General features: G+C 34.7%; 1 protein-coding gene across 1 annotated transcript; it reads right to left on the bottom strand.

Moving 5' to 3' along the window:
• Nucleotides 1-13,857: 13,857 nt before the first annotated feature.
• Nucleotides 13,858-20,980, bottom strand: LOC125837023 (acyl-CoA-binding domain-containing protein 4). The gene is made up of 14 exons (XM_049516160.1): nucleotides 20,833-20,980; nucleotides 18,159-18,286; nucleotides 17,876-17,953; nucleotides 17,657-17,737; nucleotides 17,484-17,550; nucleotides 17,337-17,398; nucleotides 16,997-17,136; nucleotides 16,803-16,929; nucleotides 16,464-16,578; nucleotides 16,253-16,341; nucleotides 15,488-15,571; nucleotides 14,774-15,094; nucleotides 14,632-14,691; nucleotides 13,858-14,297 (listed from the first exon to the last, which is right to left on the bottom strand). Exons 2-14 carry the CDS (start codon nucleotides 18,252-18,254, stop codon nucleotides 14,133-14,135), a joined length of 1,485 nt encoding a protein of 494 aa, XP_049372117.1. The 5' UTR covers nucleotides 18,255-18,286; nucleotides 20,833-20,980; the 3' UTR covers nucleotides 13,858-14,132.
• Nucleotides 20,981-21,233: the final 253 nt, after the last annotated feature.

Here is a 21,233-nt window from a genome sequence, read left to right as displayed (position 1 = left end):
ACAACCTTGCGTCTCTTCAAATTTCTTTTTCTAAAACTGAGTATTATTATCCTAATTATTATATGACTAATTATAAAAGTGGTAAAAATGACCCACTGTTAATTTTAATGTTATCGTCTTTCACCACCAACTAAAATAATTATTAAAACTACCCCACTAAATTCATAATTGTAGTTACGAATAGTCCAAAAATACTCATTTAGAATCTATCGGAAATTATTTTGATGAAATAAGAAGCTCTAGTAATCAAAACGACCAAATGGGTCGTTACATTAGATACCAATTTACCCATCGTTCATCCTCGAACAATCAAAAGAAGGCGAGGGTAAGAAAGGTTACCTGAATCGATAAAAAAAAATGTGGATATCTTTCAGGCATATCAGCCTCACTCTCCCATACAATGCCTTAAATGGGGCCATCTCAATACTCGAATGATAACTATTGTTGTATGTAAACTCAACTAACAACAAAAGCTATTCCCAATAACCACCATATTTAATCGTACACACATCCGCAACATGTTCTCAAGGACCTTGACACAACAATTAGGTGGAATGTTTTTCACATAATCATGATAAAATCCTGAATCAATATTGTCCACAATCAGAAGTGAACCTGAACCAACCAACACACACTCATAATACACAAACCATCATAGATCTTATCAATATTTCCTTCTCACAACATAACCTTTTCACAAGCTTAAGTTAAAAAAATTTGATCTTTAGACATAAAATACTCATTAAGGGAGAATCAAACTTAGCTAACTCAAAGAAGGAAATGATCAAGTACCCACCATCGAGTGATAAACCCAAGCATATAGAACCTCTAACACCACGGTCGAAATGCTAGACTAGTAGCTATTATAGACAAACCTTAAGAATAACAAAACTAGACCCAATGGTCCTCACATTCAATCACACATAGCCAAAACATGATACCGATGATAAGATAACTCTTAAGTCTATTGAACAATTGTAAATTTTCATGGAAGCTCTTCTAAATTCTCATAAGCAGGGTTGTGCGTGTAGAATCACTAGTGTAACATCCGACAATTTGAAATAGCTTTGAAGATGCTTAGGATTGGAAATTTTCATTTTTTTGGAAAGAATTTTAAAGTTTTGGAAATTTTCGGCTAAGTATGGAAAAGGTGAATTTTTGGCCAACTTTGATCAGTCGTAACTTCTAGCTCATGATGAGTTAGAAGTATTTTCCAGTTATGGTTGCATAGCCCTCGGAACGATCTTTCCAACGCCACCGAGTTTGCTCAATTCCGAGTCCGTATGAGCGAGTTATGACCTTTGAAAGTTGGGCAGTTGACAAGGAAATCCGTCCGGGAATCATTAAGGGCATTTTGGTCTTTTCCCTAGCCTTTTATTTTGGTTATATAAATGTGTTAGGCTGATCATTTTGATCAGTTTTACCATTTTAAAAAGAAGTGAGAGTGAGGGTTTTGAGAGAAGAAGAAGAGAAGAAGAGAAGAAGAGGAGATCAAGCAAGGAGATCATCGTGGATTTTCGTCGGGGGTGATCCCTATCAAGGTATGTGAGCTTTTAGTGTTGGGTGATCCTTTCCCCCACACACCTAACCCCTTTTATTCATTAAGAAAGGATTGGCTTTGTTGTTAAAGTTGTGAGTTGTTGTGGTTGAAGTTGTTAAAGTTGTTAGTGTTGTTGTTGAAATTATAGTTGGTATTGTTGTTGAGATTCTTGATGATTTGGGACTTGTTTCCGGTTGGGGTTTTGAGTTGAATTCTATTGAATGTTGAGGGATTTTATGTTTCTAAGTGATTGGGGCTAGAACCTTTGAAGTTAAGAGGGTTTAGAGTTGGAAAAATGAAGGAGAAAAGTCGGGCTTCTTACATGAAACAAGTCCGTGTCGCGGACTTGTTCCCTCTGTGAACAAAATCTGCTCCGCGTCGCGGACAGGACGCGGACTCCACTGTTTTCAGAATTTATTCTCAAAAATTTTCTTAAGTTTGGTTGTTCCAAATCATTCCTAAATCATTCCTAAACATCATGAGGTCCTTCCAAACACCAATCAAGTCCTTGAATCCATAATTCAATTCAAGTGAAGTTAGTTTCCGATTCAAGTGAAGTCAAGCTTAGAAATTAAGTAAGTCCAAGCAAGTCTTTAAAGCTTTTCAAGAGTCTTCATTGAACGTTTTAACTTCATTCTAAGGCTCAAGTTCCTAGTTAACTAAAGAGTTTCAAGTTTCAAGTTTAGTAAAGAGCAAAGAGTATATAGAGTTTCAAGCTAAGTAAAGAGTATCGAGTTTCGAGTTAAGTCAAGAATCAAGAGTTGAGTTCATTTCTCAAAAAGTAATTAGGGAACTAAGCATTTCCCAAGGAAGTTATAAGTGTTTTCACATCTAAGTTGAGAGGAAACAGAGATTTTCAAAAGAGTTTTGAGAAGTTTGAGTACTATCTCTTTTAAAAAGAAAAGATGAGTTTTTCAAAAGAGTTTCTAAAATATGATTAGATATGACAAATCGAGTATGTCATCAATGTTTAAACAGTATGGTCTCTAGATATACCATCAATGTTTAAGCAGTATGAATATCCCGAGTCATCAATGATCATATTAAAAATATGGTTTTGATTTGTTCTTTTTAGAAAGAGTTTTCAAGTGCTAAGTTTTGAGTAATTATCTCAACTAAAGAAAGATGTGTTTAAAACACTTATGAGCTAAAGTATTTTTGGGAGTAGTCTTGAGCACCGAGTTGGGGACACGAGTTCATATTAACTCAACTCTCCATAAGAACCATGTAGCCAAACATGGGATTCCTCGGATCATACTTTTTAGATGATCACGAAAGTTAAGCTAGTGGATCCATTAAGCAAAAGTTAAAGTAAGGTCCTATATCGATGGCAAGGTATAGGATGGTCCTTGGGCAACGTGAGGTAAAACGTTGTATCACCACTTCGTTTCATAGTGGTGGTTATCGGTTAGAGAAACTCCCACAACAGTAAAAAGAGCTTGGTTCCTCGATAAGTTCTGCTTAGTATGGATGGAGGTATGGGACTTCATTCATGCATTGCACAAGTAGACTTTGAGAGGAAGCATGGTATTTTCATGATATTATAAATATGATTTTTACGTCATGTTTTAATAGTTTCAAAGGCTTTATATATTGCATGTGTCTCATTGCTTTATATTAAGTTCAGTTATTCTTGAGTTGTACAGAGCCAAGGTAAGTTCTCTTTTGTATCCCTTTTCAAGCTTAAGTTGTTTTTAGCGGTCCAGCTCGCATACTCGTACATTCCATGTACTGATGCCAGTTGGCCTGCATCGTTTTATGATGCAGACGCAGGTACCCAGGATCAGCATTCTGCACGCCGTTGATCCAGTTGAGCACTCTAGAGTCGGTGGTGAGCCTCATTGCCTCCAGAGGGCTCAGTTATTTTGTTCTCTTAGTTTTGTTTATCAGGGTGTTATGGGGTCTGTCCCAACATCCATCTAAGTATTTTAGAGGCTTCATAGACAGTCAGTCAGTTAGTTTTGAGTCTCTTATCTATGTATATATGTAAGTATTCTATTTTGAGACTCGAGTTGCCTTTTTGGCCAGATATGTATCATTTAGGTTGTTTATGTCTCTGCATAGCATTGAGTTATTCCGCTGAGTTAAGAAAGCCAGGCCAAGGGTTTGCTTGGGGCCAGCAATGGTCTCCGAGTGCCGGTCCCGCCCAGGGTGTAGGCTCGGGGCGTGACAACTAGTATACTTCAACTATCCCAAACAACACCAAATCTTCCATAACTGGAATGGACAAGTCTAACTAAGGATGCCACCCTACCAGGAGGACAATCTCAGAATCGGTACACCCGATCCACTACTAGGGACTCACCCATAGAAGCAAAAACACACACGGACGTAGAAAGTGAATCATACTCTAACCCACGCCCAGAATGAAGTAGGTGGTCACATAAGAATGTACATAACGAAGGTCGAATAACTCTAGATACTCCTTCCATTGTTCCCATATCAAACATTTTCATTCATTTGACTCTATCTCTTTGATTTTCTAGCTACCCATAATCACCAATTTAGTCCTTATTATAATTGCACACATACTTGGTTTATCGAACCCCACATCCACTGAAGTCAACACTCTTAATACTAACAAAACATCATAACCACATTGATCATCTACATTACTCCCTAACCATCATTAGTATCAAAGTATTCTTATCAAATACATGTTCAAACTATGGCTATCTCTCTTTCTATTTAAGCATTTCATGACAAATACGAGTCCCAAGCAAGTCTAATAGCACTAATTTCAAATTTAATAGTACCTATCATCGAGATAAACTATTAAATCACACCCAAAGTCAACTTCACACCACTTCCACATACCATGCTTTAGCTACCATTCTAAACTGTCACATACTGATTGCCAACACTTAGGGAAATTCTTGGTCACTCAAATTATTCTGTACACTATAAACTCATAACCTCTATTCACCATCAAATGTCTATGTAATACATCATAACATTCTATGTAGTCCCATCAATAGAGTAGTATTAATCCAACTCTAAATTCTTAATAACCATGTAGAATTATATCTCATCTTGTACATCATTCTTAAGTCATCTATCATAATTTGAGCAATTTAACCCCACGTAAAACTCTAAATTTTCTATACCTCACTATTTGTCACCCAAATCAAAACTCAATCTTTATAAAAGTCAATGATAAACTCCTAGTAAATTTGTACCGAACCAGTTCACATCTCACAATCATATCTAAACTCATAGGTAAAAATCAATACAACCTTCAACTACACTCCAAGGGTTTATACGAGAGGTCTTATTCCTTCACTTTTCTCAAATTCTTCCCATGGTGCAAAATTCTAAATATCTCTACCCTTCAATATATCAGACTCTTGTTTCCCTAGCTCGCTTACCGATCTTATCCTTTTACCAACAACCCATGACGTTTTACTTCACACTCTAAATCAAAACTCTGACGGAAACCCTTTCTTAGATCCTCTAACAATCAAAAGTAACAAACTTTATGGTCCAAAACATGCATAAGTTTTTTTTTTCACATGCTCAATATCGATGCAATCAATCATTTCTTATCTTACCAATTCATACCTTGACAAAACATACCACCAGAAATGCGGACTTATAACGAAAAATTTGAATTGTAAATCCAATTGTGCAACCCAATGCCCTTATCTATCTATATTTGCTTATACTTTGAAGACTTTTATAAATTCCTGTATCTTAGCTTATCATTGATCGCCTATCCATCGACCTTACCATATCTTTCACTAAAAATCCAACCATACCCATTACTAAATTCAACGCTACAACAGAACTTATCATCACACTCGAGCTAAAAGTCTGTACACTCATTTCTTAAGTTTATCCAATAGGTTTCAACCATTCTGATGAACCTGTGACACTAGTACCATAAAAGAGCAAAACGGATGAAATTACACATCTCTGAACCCAATTCTCAATCCCATTGAAGATACCTTTTAAGTCCTTGCAACCGGAGAAAATATTCTTACTCTCGCCTCTTTTCGAAGGCTATACTCATCCCACTAATTTTATTTCATTTTCATTATTACTCTAGCTCCTTTAAATTCTATTCGAGCGGTGCCCCAACATCTCTCAAATTTTTTCATATAACCACGTTACTCACTAAATAGTAGAAAATGCAATCTTAGATACTCACAAGTCATTATTACCATACAAAATTTATTTAACCAACAATATGTATTCTATATTTGCATCTCAATCCCAATCTATCACTAACTCGTATTACCATTATGCTCAGTAAGCCCTTGTTATCACCACGAAGTCAACCTTTTCATTGACATGACACATCAACCTAGTTATATCAATCAAATCCAAAGGGCTAACCCAAATTTTATGCACACTTTCTTACTAATATCTTCAATTGCAGTCACCCAAGTATACTTACTGACTTTCTTTATCCATAAGTTTGTCATTCCGGTATCAATTTACTCCTTTGGAGCTTAAGATAAAATCACTAGTCCTAGAACCCTCAAGATAGACTTCACTACCTAATGCATTAATACCATACCAAATATCCACCACTAAAAACTTCCTTAAAACAATGCTTAACCCAAGCATCCGTAGTAACAAACTAGTTGGTTTCTCAAACGGGAATGTAACACTGAATCTCATTATCTGAACATGTCATACAACTGATAACTATTTTAGTAGTTAGTATTTCCACTTGACAATCAATGTATTCATTTCCATATAACACTAGAACCACATTGTGAAACTATGTTAGATCCATCACTAGAACACATCATACTTATCGAGAAGATCGTACCCAAATAGCCCACACATTTTTACCCATTGAATAGCTGCAAAACATTACCAAATTTGTTCTATCTTTTGCCCAAACAATTTGCATTCTTTCTTAGATCAGGTCGATAACAAAAGTAACACACTTCATAACTCTAATCAAGTAAGCATCAGTACTATTCTAATAGTCGTATCATGACCCTTTTTGGTATACACTCAATCTATAAAGTCGTAGTAAAGATCCTAACCTCAATTGGCACAACCTAATTTCATCACTCGCTAAACAACCCATACATGTTATGAAAACTTTACTAACTTTATTTTATAATGTAATGATGTTCATTTTCTAGTTGTCCCTTACGAAATTACTTGCATATTGTCACATATCTAGATAAAGTACAAAATTTGACCTTACAGGTTGCAACACATATCTTTCGTTTCTCTATATTCAAAAAACCATCTCTCCTCCTATCGCTCAAACTTTGGGTGTATAATTGGATGAAGAAGCTAGACAATGCTGCCTTAAGTCATAGGTAGTGCCTATACTAATCGGCATTCAACATGATACTATCACCACATTTTGCATCTCCTCGGAACTAGTATGTCACAAACTCAACACTAAGCCTCTCCACTATACTCATTTTATGAAGCAACTAAAAACAATCAACTATGAAAGCATAAGCATCTTCATAATCAATATCCATGAACAATTCAACTTTATGAGCTTAATAAAAAAAACATGTTGATCACTAGTCATTACAGGCCTTGTAGTTAATCGAGAAAATATACATATTTCCAAGGACACATTTTTTATTCTTTCTAGTATTGCTATTTCGACTTCTAATATTCTAGTACTAACCATATAGGAAATAGAGTGAAGAAGTTCAGATACCAATTTGTATCACCTAGATACCAATTGGATTCAAGTAGTAGCACGAAAGAAAGAAGAAAAGAAGTTTTCCTAAAGTCCTATAGCCTCTCGAAGAAAAGTAAAGGCGTCCCCATATCGTTCCGCAAGACTCTACAAGACTTGTCCTTGTGTGATGAGATCACCGAACCTAACGCTCTGATACCAAGTTTGTCACGACCCAAATTGAGTCATGAGTGGCACCCACACTTAACCTCCTAAGTGGGCGGACCAAGGAATCTAAACCCCAACATATATCAATAATTCAACTACGAATAACAACAATAACACGGAAGCTCCAAAATTTATTAAAGTAACCAATCAAATAAACATCTAAAGTCTATTACATATTATCCCCAAAATCTGAAAGTCATCACATCAAGGACATCTAATCTCTAAATACTAAGTCTAAGAGTATCAAAGACACCGAAATAAATGAAATAAAGTAATTTGTGTCCGAAAACTATGGACATCAGGTCATGACCGAGAGAATCCAACACAAGCTCAAATGAATAGCTCACCCTTGAACCTGATATGCTGAGACTGGCTAGAGCTGAGGGCGAGTCAAAGTTGTTGGTACACTCGCTGCACTCCATAAAAGGAAAACAAAGAAAAATACAAGTAGGGCTCAGTACGGGGTAACATGTACTGAGTAGGTATCATCGGCCAACCCAAAGTAGAAACTAATATACAATGAATAATAGTATAAAGTCAACTATAGCACTTAGCATGTGATAAGAAACAACAACATGAACAAGTGACAATTGAAGCAAGTACGTAATCAATCACAATATCAAGCACACACACGAGGACTCATGCCTCCACATCACACTCGTTTGGGAAATGCGTTCATTGAGATTGAGTACATTAAGTTAATTCACTATCGTTTTCCTTTAATGTTACCGTGTAGGAACGTGACACTCCGATCCAATTATACCGTGTCGAAACGTGACACTCCGATCCAATAATATCATGTCGAAACGTGACACTCCGATCCAAAAATACCGTGTCGGAACGTGACACTCCGATCCAAAAATATCGTGTCGGAACGTGACACTCCGATCCAATAATATTATTAAGTTATCATTTATTATCACCACTTTTCAATTCATTAATAATATTACATCAAGCCTTCTTTATTCAAGGCATCACTTCGATAGAGAGGTTTTCAAATTATAAATCTCACAGTCTCAGGATTTTAGACCAATCACAGACCATGCACACAACCAAGCCACACAATCACACAATCACACAATCAAGTACATAGAGAACTTCACAGTATCATTCAATGCATATCAATCGCTATTAAGAGTTTATCTATTAAATAGAATAAATCATAACCTACCTCCACCGAAGAACCGAAATCAAGCAAGCTACCTCTCCAATGCTTATCCTGTCCTCAATGTCTCCGAACCTTTCCCATCTATCAAGTATATATTCATAATTTGTAAGTTAACGAGTCTACAAACACTCATATTAATATGTCTAGTCTAGACCCGAAAACTCACCTAATATTTAATTACCTATCTCAATATGTTAAACTTAAATCCTAACAAGATACTAAAATTACGTACAGTCTCCAGGCCTTTACTTTCGTGTAACTCTATTCAATCTATATAATATAAATATATAAATGTAATAACTTAGTTCACTGCAAAGCATTAATTAGTCATTAAGAGGTCATACAATAATTCCCAACTTAACCCACGTGAATGCCTAACAAGTTTTCAATCCAATTCTTTAATAAAATTACAATAACCAAAAACAGCCAGACCTATATTAACTAATCACTGAACAATCCGTGTAATCTCAATTCTTCTCAAATCAACAAATACTAACAATTTCCTACACCTTATATTATTTTATAATCATTAGGTTTCAACTCTTGGCCAATAACTATGCCCTAAATGTCCATTATCATTTGTTAACAATAAATTAAGAGGAATCCTATTCGGCCCTCATATCTGCAACAAATGGTACTTAAATTCGTTCTGAACCGTCGTATAACAACAATAAAATTAATATGAACAAGATTTGGGGTATTTGGACGAAAACTCTTACCCGTAGGACTTGCAACCGCCACGTCCAATTTTTCTTTTTTCACAACCTTGCGTCTCTTCAAATTTCTTTTTCTAAAACTGAGTATTATTATCCTAATTATTATATGACTAATTATAAAAGTGGTAAAAATGACCCACTGTTAATTTTAATGTTATCCTCTTTCACCACCAACTAAAATAATTATTAAAACTACCCCACTAAATTCATAATTGTAGTTACGAATAGTCCAAAATACTCATTTAGAATCTATCGGAAATTATTTTGATGAAATAAGAAGCTCTAGTAATCAAAACGACCAAATGGGTCGTTACATTAAAACCCTAGGCGTATATTAGGATTATAATACTAAACCTAATCAGATTAGACCCCTAAAATATTACTAAAAATGAATCAAATCTGATTTGGTAAGGAAAAGACCAAAATACCCCTTACTATTTTCGGCTAACTTTCCTTAACTGGACAGCCTAACTTCAAAACGTCATATCTCACTCATCCAACCTCGAAACTTAGAAAACTCGGCAGCATTGGAAAGATAATTCAAAGGTTTTTCCTACGGTATCTTGTAGCACATCTAACTCATCATGTGGTAGGAGTTATGATCATTTCAAGTTGACCCAAAACTCATAACTTAAGCATAACTTGCAAAATTTCAGATTTTGCTATTTCCAATTTAATTCTTTTTGGAACTCAAGGTGCTACATCTGGTGACCTTAACACTTAAAGAAATTTTTAATTTCTTGGTAAAATTTCACTCACTACGAAGAACGGTTCGAGTCTTAGTTCAAAATTTTCTCTGGGGTGTTACAAAACACTTATATTATTCTATGTCTAAGCCTAGACCCAAAAACTCACCTAATTCTATAATTAATTTCCTAAAGTTCAAATCTAAGGGTAAGTCTTAATTCCTCCAATTGGCATAACTTTAACGATGCTAACTCTTAACACCTATGCCATAAGTAATAACCTGACCTATTCAATTGTGTAAACTACACTTCACTAGAGTATGTTGCCAACTTCAATCTATTACTATATATATGATGGTAATAACTAACTCAATTGTCAATCATTAATTGGTCATTAAGAAGTCGTACAATAATGCCAAGAACTCACATGAATGACTAACCACGTTTTCCATACAATTTTTAATACAACAAAAACAACCAACCAATATTTATCTAATCACTGTAGTATGTATATATCCATTCTTCTCAAATACATAACAATTTCCTACACCACATATTATAATCATTAACTTTCAATTCTTGACCAATACTATGCCATAATTATTCCTCAATTATGTTACTGCCATTACCCAGACAAACCCACAACAATTTATCCCCACCATTTTCATATACACAAGTTGGCATATCGTCTTTCTAATTCATTATCCAATTACACCCATATATACTTCCCTACTTACTACAGCAACCTAACCTTTCAATCATTATTTGTTTCTATAATTGGTTGAGTTTTAAGTTTTATCGTTTTCCCCTTGTTTAAAAACATGTTTCTCCTGTAGCTGCCCTACAAATTTAAAGTTGATGCCCTACAAATTTGGATACATAATTTAAATATGCACATAACCCCAAAATTTGAGGGGCCTCATTTTTTAAAAATACAATAGGTTATACATATTTTTTTTTTAAAATATCGCGTATAATTGTAAAAAATATATTTCATAAAAGAGCAAGGAAGTAATAGAAGTTTGACAAATTATGAGTACTATGTCTCAAGAAAGATTAAATAATTGGCTATAATAAACTTCATAAAAAATATATATTTGAATTTAAGGCCTCCATTCGGATTTTGCTTTAGGCCACCGATTTATTAGAGCTGCCCCTGAATTTGCATATATGTAAGAGAAAAGACATAAAGTGGCACCTGAAATTATTCCGAATTTTCAAAAAGACACTTAAACTATGCAAGCGTCCTATTACCCCCTAAACAATCTTGAACTGATATTATTACATAATTTTTTGTCCACATGGCATGGAGAGTGTATGCACTCTCTTAAAGAGCATGAACAAACTAAAAAAACGAATATAATTATATTTTTACAAGTATTTTGCTATAAAATATATTTTCTTGTTTTTCTTATTATTTTAACTTTTTCTCTTTTTATTTTTGTCTTTTTCTTTCTTCCTTCTTCTTCAAAAATTCATTGTCATCTTTATTGTAGCTTCTCACTTTCAATGTCACTTTTTACCACAACTCTACCTCCCTTTTTTACTACTATTAGTTTAACTCTCTTCAATTTTAAAATTATATCTAAATATTTTATTACATTTCGAACAATTTGATAAACCCATTAGATTTCAAGATGATTAGTAGGTATTATTTAGTTTTTTTATCCAAATTTCAATCAAACCTTTTCAATTTTCGGAGAATCCTGATTCTTTCAAAATTATCATTTCTAGTTTTGAAGTTATATGAAAATAAGATAAATTGATTGATGATACCTTCAAAATTTTGATTTTTCTTACAAAAATAATTAGTTTTGTTATTTATAACTCAACAAAGTCTAGAAAATAGTATAATTTTGAAAAGAAAGGAATTTGACTGAAGAAGAAGAAAAAAGAAAGAAAAATGGAGGGGCTCAACTTGACGTGGGGTGGGATGAGGTGAGGGTGGGAGGTGAAGAAGAAGAAAGAAAGAAAGAAAATGGAGGGAGGGGTAGCTTGAAAGTAGGGATGGAAGATGAAGTAGAATTTAAAATGAAATTAAAATTAAAGTAATAAAATTAAAATAAGTCAAAAAGTAAGAGAGAGAAATAAAGAAAAACTTAAAATGAAAAAAATATTATATTTCAAATTAAATTAGCACGTGTCACACAATGATTGGTGTGTGATAACACTTGTCATTTAAAATCTGGATTTAATCAAAAAATGATGTAATAATATATCTTCGAAATTGTTTAGGGAGGTAATAGGACGCTCGCATAGTTAAGGTGTTTTTTGAAAAATTCGGGATAACTTCAGGTGTCACTTTATGTCTTTTTTCTATGTGTAAAGTATTTTTATTTATTTATTTGATTTGATGTCTTGTATTAGTATTATTAAAGTTTGATTAAATTAGAGTCGTGTTGCATAGGGTTTATTCGGAAAAAACACTTCCTATCAAAAAAAAAAAGATTATACTCAAAGTTTAAAGTCGAAACCTCTAGTTAAAAGAGATCGATCAGTCTTATCTGCATCATATTTTTAATATGGTGTTCTTCAATATCCATGAATTGTTGTTTTCATATATGCGATTATGGATTTTTTGACTTTTTTAAAAAAAAATTGACAAATCATTGTGTGCTTGAATGGATTAGAAAACATGTTTCTTCCACGTAAGAAAACTTTTAAAAAGAATATTTGTAATCACAATAATTCTCTTTTCCATGATCTTTCTTCTTCACCCCACTCCATTCACACTTGAAAGTATATAAAGAAAATCGACAAATCGCATCAAATCGATAATTTTTTCTAGATTTTAGTGACTTGGATTGGTATTAAAAAGAAGAAAACGTTTATCATAAGTTCAGAACTGGTTTAGTTTTGTTTTAACTAAAAAGAAGTCAAATCGAATCAAACTAATTCGATATTACATAACTGGTTTAATTTTGTTGTAACTAAATTCACTTTTGAATAGTAAAGGTGTGTAGTACATCATCGTGATAGTTTTAGTGTGTAAATGACTTTTCGATACAAGTTCCATGGGGAATTTATGTCTTTTTCCTAAATATAACTTTGTAGCAGCTCCAGCTCGCAACCACAGGGGCTTTGCTATTCAAAGGGATAGAAGTAAGAAAATGTTGGAAGAGATGGCCTTGAGCCTGTTCTGGGTTATATTAATTAATAATTAGATTGTGCCAAGTCACTGAACTTAGAGTAGGAAATTCTAGTGAAAGCTTCATCCTAAGAAGACTGAAGAAGAGCAAGAACATCGGGGCAAAAGAAAGTGAAAGAAGTAGAATCAAGTCATTCATCTGAAAAAAGCTTTTTGCTTTATTTAAAACTTCTCAAACTAGAAAGAGAAGCCTTTTTCAGCATGCTTTCAGGTTCGCAACTATACTCGTCTCTTACTTTCCCAGTGGAAAGCTAGATAGAACTTTGACTAGAGCAAAAACCCGGAGCTTGACTTTAACTGTAGTGCAATTTATCTCCTAAAAAATATAAATATGAAGGAAAAAATAGTATCGTTCAGTCACTATTTGTTATTTTTGTTACTAGTTGCTTTTGTTACCATCTATCATCATTTGTAACTTTATTATGTTTTTTTCTAAACTGTTTTTGTCTTAGAATCAAGGGTTTATCAGAAACAATCTCTCTACTTCATCTCGGAATCAAAGATAAAATGTGCATACACTCTACCCTTCTTAAACTCCACTAAAACTACACGAATATGATATTGTTGTTGTTGTTGGGGCAAGTAATATGAAAAGGAGCCAACCATTTGAATTTTTATTTCTTTCCCAATTTAAGAGTAAAGATATTTTTTGCACTGTCCATTTTATATTTTTGATTCAAATCAGTATGACTAATCTTCATAACTAAATAAAATTAGATTAATTTAATATTTTAAATTTTAAAATACTGAACAAGGTAAAACACAAATGAATGAGGTAACTATGACATTCAAAAACAATCAATTTGCTACAATGAAATATTGCAATTACAAAATGCAAGTGTCATAAACATAATATAATAAAAGAAAGCAAGTAAAAAAGAATGATATGGTTTTTTCAACAAAAAATCAAAAGTTGCACATCCTCTTACAAAATAGCATTACAAGTGCACCAAAATACTGGAAAACTTCTTCTTTTGCAAGTATTACAGCAATGGGGGAAAGAACTGAGGTTCCAAATATGTAACTTGGTTCAAATAATTATCCAGTAATCCACTTCCAAGCCCCGCCCGAGCCCTGTTTCTGGACAGATGAAACACGCTCCATGTCGCGTTCGAATTCAGACTTCTCCTTTCGTAGAGCTTGAACTTCCTCCTCTATGGACTGCATAGACTCTAGCATCTTTTTTAGCTCTGCTATTTGTGCCTGAAGATACCATGAAAAAGTCACAAACAAAACCACGAACGCCTTTTAATATTGGTCGGATTGAAATGAGAGGAACAACTAAACCATAAATTGATCATATTGCTCTTATATAGGATGTGCTTGGTGATACTATAACCTTATGATTATGTTTTGCTGGCTATCAACCTACCACAGCCCTCATCCTTTATTCTTGAGACCAGCTATACGAAACTTACATAGGTGAGTTGACCCCCAACTGGTTTTGAATCGCGACATAATTTATTGATTGCTATAAATATAGGGTAGGATGGGGGAATTAGAACTTAAGCTCAAAAAAAGTGTCAGAAGTAATAACCTCCAGTTTAGCACATCTTGATCTCTCAGATATAAGTTGACCTTGAACCGACTGAAGCTCCTGTAATGAAGTGATGAACGTTAATAATTGACGATTACCTAATCATCAATTTCTATCGACCATATTACTCTTCTGAGAGTACCTTAGACAAGTCGGAGTGAGTATTATTGACATCTTCAATTTTATTCCTGAGATCAACATTTTCTGCTCTGACATCTGCAAGTGATGACTCCAACACCTTTTTCTGCTCTCCCAGAGCACTAATTTCGGCCAAAAGATTTTGCTGGGTGCTATCAACGTGAACTTCCTTAAAACTGGTATCTTCTCTCTCGGATAAGTCTAACTTTTCTGGTTTAGTTAAGGCATATGCAGCTCTAACAGAAGCAGCTGCTGCTTCGGCTGCTGGTGACTGAAGTATCTTGGGATGTAATACATGCCTTGGTTTAGGCCTCATAACATATACCTATACGAAATGGAATGCAGTAATTTAGGAAAGAAGGCCTCATAGGCCGTCGTACAAAAAATTTAATATAAAGGCAGTAGGAGGTTGTACAGAAAGGTATCAAGGGAAGGCAAATTCCCAGACAACCTAATCGCCAGACATAAACTAGCTAGTGGACCAAAATGCAACTATGATGGCGGGACTATATGTAATGAAAATATGATGGGAGGGTTACTTTCCTTCTTTCCCTCTCGAATGATAATTTATATGAGAAAATGGATTGAATTTGGAACTTATCAACATATTGAGAATCGATAGAATACATGATCCAATGCCTCAGCAATCCATTTATCTATCACCCCAAAAGAAACTAAGGTAGTCGTGGAAAAGCGAATATAGGATTTTAGAAGATACCTCATTATTGTACTTCCCGTTGTATCCACCAAAAGCAACCAAAAAATTCTCACCATCAAGTGATGCTGAAGAGACACTCAGTCCCTGTTTCAAATGTCATATCAGATAGAATTGTAAGCAAGCCTAAAGATCAATAAAGGAAATGAAATTCACAACCTCAAATAAGTTTATGAATACTGGGAAATCATATTGACATAGGCAATGGCTACTACATGAACATATTTAACAGGGTTATACTAAGCTAATGAAGTTTACAGAATTTTTTTCTATTTGATGAGTTTTACCAGAATTAAGCAGATGCTTCCTCAGAATATACGAGCAATTCTAGATGAATGCACTACAACCATATTCGTTTAAATGCTTTTAACTATATCATTTTGTCATCCCATCTGGCAAACTAAAACTGTGGTGCCAGCGGGTTTTGCTAATCATTTAACAAACTTCCATTCACACCAACCTAATTTTCATATGCTTGAAAACATTAGAAATCAAGAAGCTGAACAATGAAGAGCAAAACACAAGCATACCAGCATACAAATGCTAAGAACTCAAGAATCAAAGTCTATCTCAGTAATGAAAAATAGCTAAAGTTGATGAGCTTCTGTACAACTCAGCAAGTTTTGCATGTTAAATAATTGGATCAAAGATAGAATAATAGAAGTTTTAGAGAATCCAACGGGATGTCAGTCCATAAGATACCACTGCACTTCCTAAAAATATGGGATATCAAATTTCCTGGAAGAAAGATAGTAAGCAGAATATAACCTCACTCGCGAGTGGATCTCTCCCCTTTACAGTTGCTAATACTGACACTACAAGCTTCGACATATTTAACATAAGAGTTTCTGGCACACCTGTAGAAAGAATAACAATTAAACATAGAAATAGACAAACAAACAAAATAAAAAGGATTGTGCATCATGAACAAGAATGCCAGAGGGTGTGATAGAAGAGGCTGCTGAAATGTTTCACTTACCGCTTTTGTTATCTCCACCACCTACAATATACCAGTTGTCACCTATAGTAACACCAGCATGACCAGCTCTTGGACTAACCAAATCCCCCTGAAGTTGTGGTTGAGACCATTCCATCTGCCAACCAAGAAAAGAGAATTTCTAAATTTTACAATCCAACTGACTATAATTGTTAATACTTTATTGTACTTCTTTGAAGATCATTCACAGAGAAAAATGGTTGCATTGTTGCGGATACTAGACATTATTACTATCACAACTCCATCTGATCTAAAATGTGATATCAAACGATTTTTATTAGTAGTATGCCTTAAAATAAAACCCAAACAGGTAAAATATACCGTTTCCAAGTCAAGGACATGAAGATCGTTGAAAAAAATTGAATGAGAACATCCACCCAGAATCAGAAGGTAGCGATCGGCATGGAGTGCAGCAGTATGATCGAACCTGGGAGCTGGGGACGTCTGCCTATCAAAGCACAATGAATTAATGCAAATGCATAATTAGTGAAAAATAAATTTGGTCAGATACTTACGTGGTCTCAACAGTACTCCAAGTCATTGTCTCTAGATCAAGAACACTAATATCATTTAGCAGACGCCTATGCTGGTCTTCTCCACCAAACATTATGAGTTTAGATCCAAAAAGGGTGACAGATTGCCCACCTCGAGCTACCTGGAAGACATAATAGACAAGAAGCAACATTATAGCTCTCAAATAGAAAGAAGCAACATAATGGCCATCAGTAGTAGTTGAGAGCGAGACACGTGAAGTCCAATAAACTAAACACTAACAGGAGCATTTGAGTTCAAGAATTGCCCAACAAAAGAGGCTATGAATGGGAAAGAGTGAAATCTAAGAGGAGGATTAATTACCGGAAGTTTTCCAAAGGTCTCTATAGCACCACATTCATATGATTGAAGATCAATGAACCGCACTGCACAAGATACATTGAGAAGATTTAAAGTTAATATAAATGAGCATCGGCCACCAGTTTTTAAGGGCTCTAAAGGATTACAAACCTGTTACTGTGTCAGAAACATCCTTTGAGTGACCAGCAAGAAATAGAAGTTTATTTTCCCACAAGGTCTGCCAACAATGTCAAAGAGAAGAGCCAGAACACGTGAAACAGAAAACACATCAGTGGATTATTTGCTAGAACAAGTGAAATGAAAAGAGCTGACTCAATTCTCACCATATTGTGGCCAGAGGTAGCTGGAAGAACTCCAGAGTTCAACTTTATGGTTGACCATGTCAACCTTTTTAGATCAAAGACCTGTGGAAGTGGAATTGGTTGAAGAAGGAAAGAAAGAAAAGAACATAATTGTACATGAAATAAAAAAACTGTTCTAACACCAGCACAAAACTAGGAACAGTCTAACAAGAAAAAGTGATCGAAAGAATGACCAACTACCTGAATGTCAGACAGGTATCGTCCATTACGACTTCCACCGATGATATATAATTTCCCATCAACTGTGACAGCTGCATGCTACAGTGCAACAAAAAAGTGGCATAAGTAGTAATATCCAAAATATAATCAGAATGTGATAAAGAAAAAGAATCAGAATAGGCATGAATGCACTGCTTTAAAGCTTCAATGGGAAGCAACAAAAAAGCCAAGAATGGCATAACCAACAAAAGATCTTGCACAATGTAATCATGTAGGTTAATATAAAATATAGAAGTAGGGGAACCTTGTAGCGAGCAGCTGGTGTCGGACCAGAGACAGACAGAGGAACCCATTGGTCATAGGTTAAACCCAAATACCAATTTTGACCATCAGATCCCATAGCAGTTTAATTTTGAGCTCAAGCAGCCTTGTCTGTTGGAAAGCACCAGAGAAATCAGTTGCAGGTATAACAGAGCACATAACATTAGACATTACGCATCATGAAATGGAAATATAGCACCAGAATTTGATGATAGATTGATTCATCCAGTTCCTGTTAGAAAGATTTTGGGGTAAAGGGTCGGTTATGATCTAAGGTATGAAGCACACCGGCAAGCTGCTTTTACCGGGAGCAGAGCCAACCCTTTGCTTGAGGGGGGCAGCTTATAGGAAATCCCGCTAACCAGTTACCCATCATCTTTATAACCAATAATGGAACTGAAAATTGGATTTTATTTTAATGAACAATACTTGATAAATTATTTTTTAGATTTATTTTTTTTTTTGATAACCGAGAAATCCGTATGTGACCCACCCTTTGGACCAATCACAGCCTTATAAACTCGGTGGATAATGGGTCCGCCCCTCTACCCTTGTCCACTTAAATACCGAGCTTCGCTTTGTAAGGTGTGGGGCTTGAATCTGTGACCTAAGCCACAAATCCTCCACCTTTTGTCACTCGAGCTAGGAGTTGGGGGAAATTAGTTTTTTAGTATTTTTTTTATTTATTTAGATTTTGTTAGCTCTATAGTTTAGAAAGAGGCTACAAATCTTTTTTTTTTTGTGAGCTTAACTGATCTATCCTTGTAAAGCTTGCATCTTCTTGATGCCTTTAAATGAATCTACTAACTTCATCAAAAAAAAAAAAAAAAATGTTGTTCAGAATGGTAAGATTTAATATACAGAGGCACAAACATTGCGCCAACTTACACAAAGATCAGTTCCTTTACATCAGTGTAGGAAACTGAGAAAATCTATCTGCTGTACAACAGCTTCCATTGAATACTCAATATTAAACACAATCTTTTCACATTAAGACTGGCACCAAATACATGACAATGCTGTAAAAACAAGAACTGAAATCATTTGCATGGTTCTCTATTTGAAATGAGAACGTTCATCAATAGCTTAAATTTAAAAAAATGATGATTTCCATATCAACCCAGTTGAGAAAATGATCAGACTGATCAAATTATACGAATACAACAAATTTCATGTACAAATCGCACTGCTTTCAGTGGCAATTAATCCCATCATAGGTCTTTATACTATAAACCTTATACATATGTGTGAATCTAAACTAACAATTACATACAAGCAGATCACTATTTCAAAAGCTTCTCAATTATCCTGTAAACTCTACAATTAAGTAATCTCTCACTTCGCTTATTTCATATTATAAATGGCACTGGTAAATAGATAATTACCACAAATGCTACTTTTTTTAGAAGATGTCCGAGTAAAAAGAAGGTGCCACCAAAACCTAAAGGCAAGTTCTACAGAGCGGTGGTTAGACCATGTTGTATGGAACGGATTATTGGCTAGTCAGAAACTCCCACGTTCAGAAGGTGAAAGTTGCGAAGATGAGGATGCTGAAATGGATTTGTGGGCATACTAGGAGAGACAAGATTAGGAATTAAGATATCCGAAATAAGGTGGGAGGGGTCTCAATAGAAGACAAAATGCAGGAATCGAGGCTAAGATGGTTTAGGCATGTGTATAGAAAATGCACGGATGCCCCATTGTGGAGGTGTGAGAGGTTGGTTATAGATGGTTTCCAAGAGAGGCAGAGGTAGGTCGAAGAAGTATAGATAAGAGGTGATTAGACATGACATGATGCAGCTTCAGCTTAGCAAGGACATGACTTTAGATAGGAGGTTATGGAGGACACATATAAGGCTAGGAGGTTAGTTAGTTACTTGAGCATTGTCTAACTTATTCGTCTTTACTATTAGTCGTATTGCTCTTGTAGTTTCTTTATCCTTTGAGTTCGGTTACTATTTGTAACTTTTTACACTTTGATTATCATTATATCTTCGTATGACTACTGTTTTTACACTTTGATTATCATTATATCATCGTATGACTTTAAGATAGTGGTAAGGCCTACGCACACTTTACTCTCCCCATACCCTTCTTTGTGGGATTACACTTAGGTATTTTATGGTGGTTGTTGCTACTTTTTTTCAGAAAAAAAAAGGGGTTAACACCTAGAAATGCTGATTTGCATATCAACCCAGTTGACAAAATCATCAGACTAATCAAATTATACGAATACAGCAAATTTTCACGTATAAATCACACTGCTTTTCAGTGGAATTAATCTCATCATAGGCATTTATACTCTAAAACCTATATACATGTGTGTGTGAATCTCAACTAACAATTAGATACAAGCAGATCACTACTTCACAAACTTCTCAGTTATCCTGTAAACTCTACAATTGAGTAATCTCTCACTTCGCTCATTTCCCATCAAAAATTGCATCGATAAATAGACAAAGTTACCAAAAATGCTAGTACACCGAGAATGCTGATTTGCACATCAACACAGTTGAGAAAAATCATCAGACTGGTAAGAATTATAGGAATACAGCAAATTTCACGTATAAATCAAATGGATTTCAGTGACAATTCAGCATAATTGGATACAAATCTGCAAAGAAATGATTGAATTAAACAATGAAATTGAAACTTACAGGAAATGGGGATTCGGATCTGTAACTGAACTGAGATCGGACGGCAGAAATTCGTCCGATCTCCGGCGAACAATGTGACCAACTTAACGGAAAATAGCTAACAAGGTTCGTCGGTGAACTCGTCCTAATGAGATCTTGAGAGCGTCTCCATTTCCTTTTTATTTGGTGTCTTTAATTAAATTAAAAAATTAATAAAAGAATTTTAATTAAAAAAATCTAATTTACAGAAGTATTTTTTTTTTAAATCATCAATTTATTTTTAAAGTAATTTTTTCAATATTTGGCAAATAAATGAGGAATTTTCGCATATAGCCACTCAAGGGCGACTCAAACCCGTTGGTGGCCTAAGGCCAAAATCAAACTAGTGGCCTTAAAAAAAAAAAAAAAAAAATATATATATA

Source organism: Solanum verrucosum, unplaced genomic scaffold (genome assembly GCF_900185275.1).
Source record: "Solanum verrucosum unplaced genomic scaffold, falcon-dt-bn FXZP01000165.1, whole genome shotgun sequence".
Taxonomy (NCBI): Eukaryota; Viridiplantae; Streptophyta; class Magnoliopsida; order Solanales; family Solanaceae; genus Solanum; species Solanum verrucosum.
This window is presented reverse-complemented; position numbering and strand designations above follow the sequence as displayed.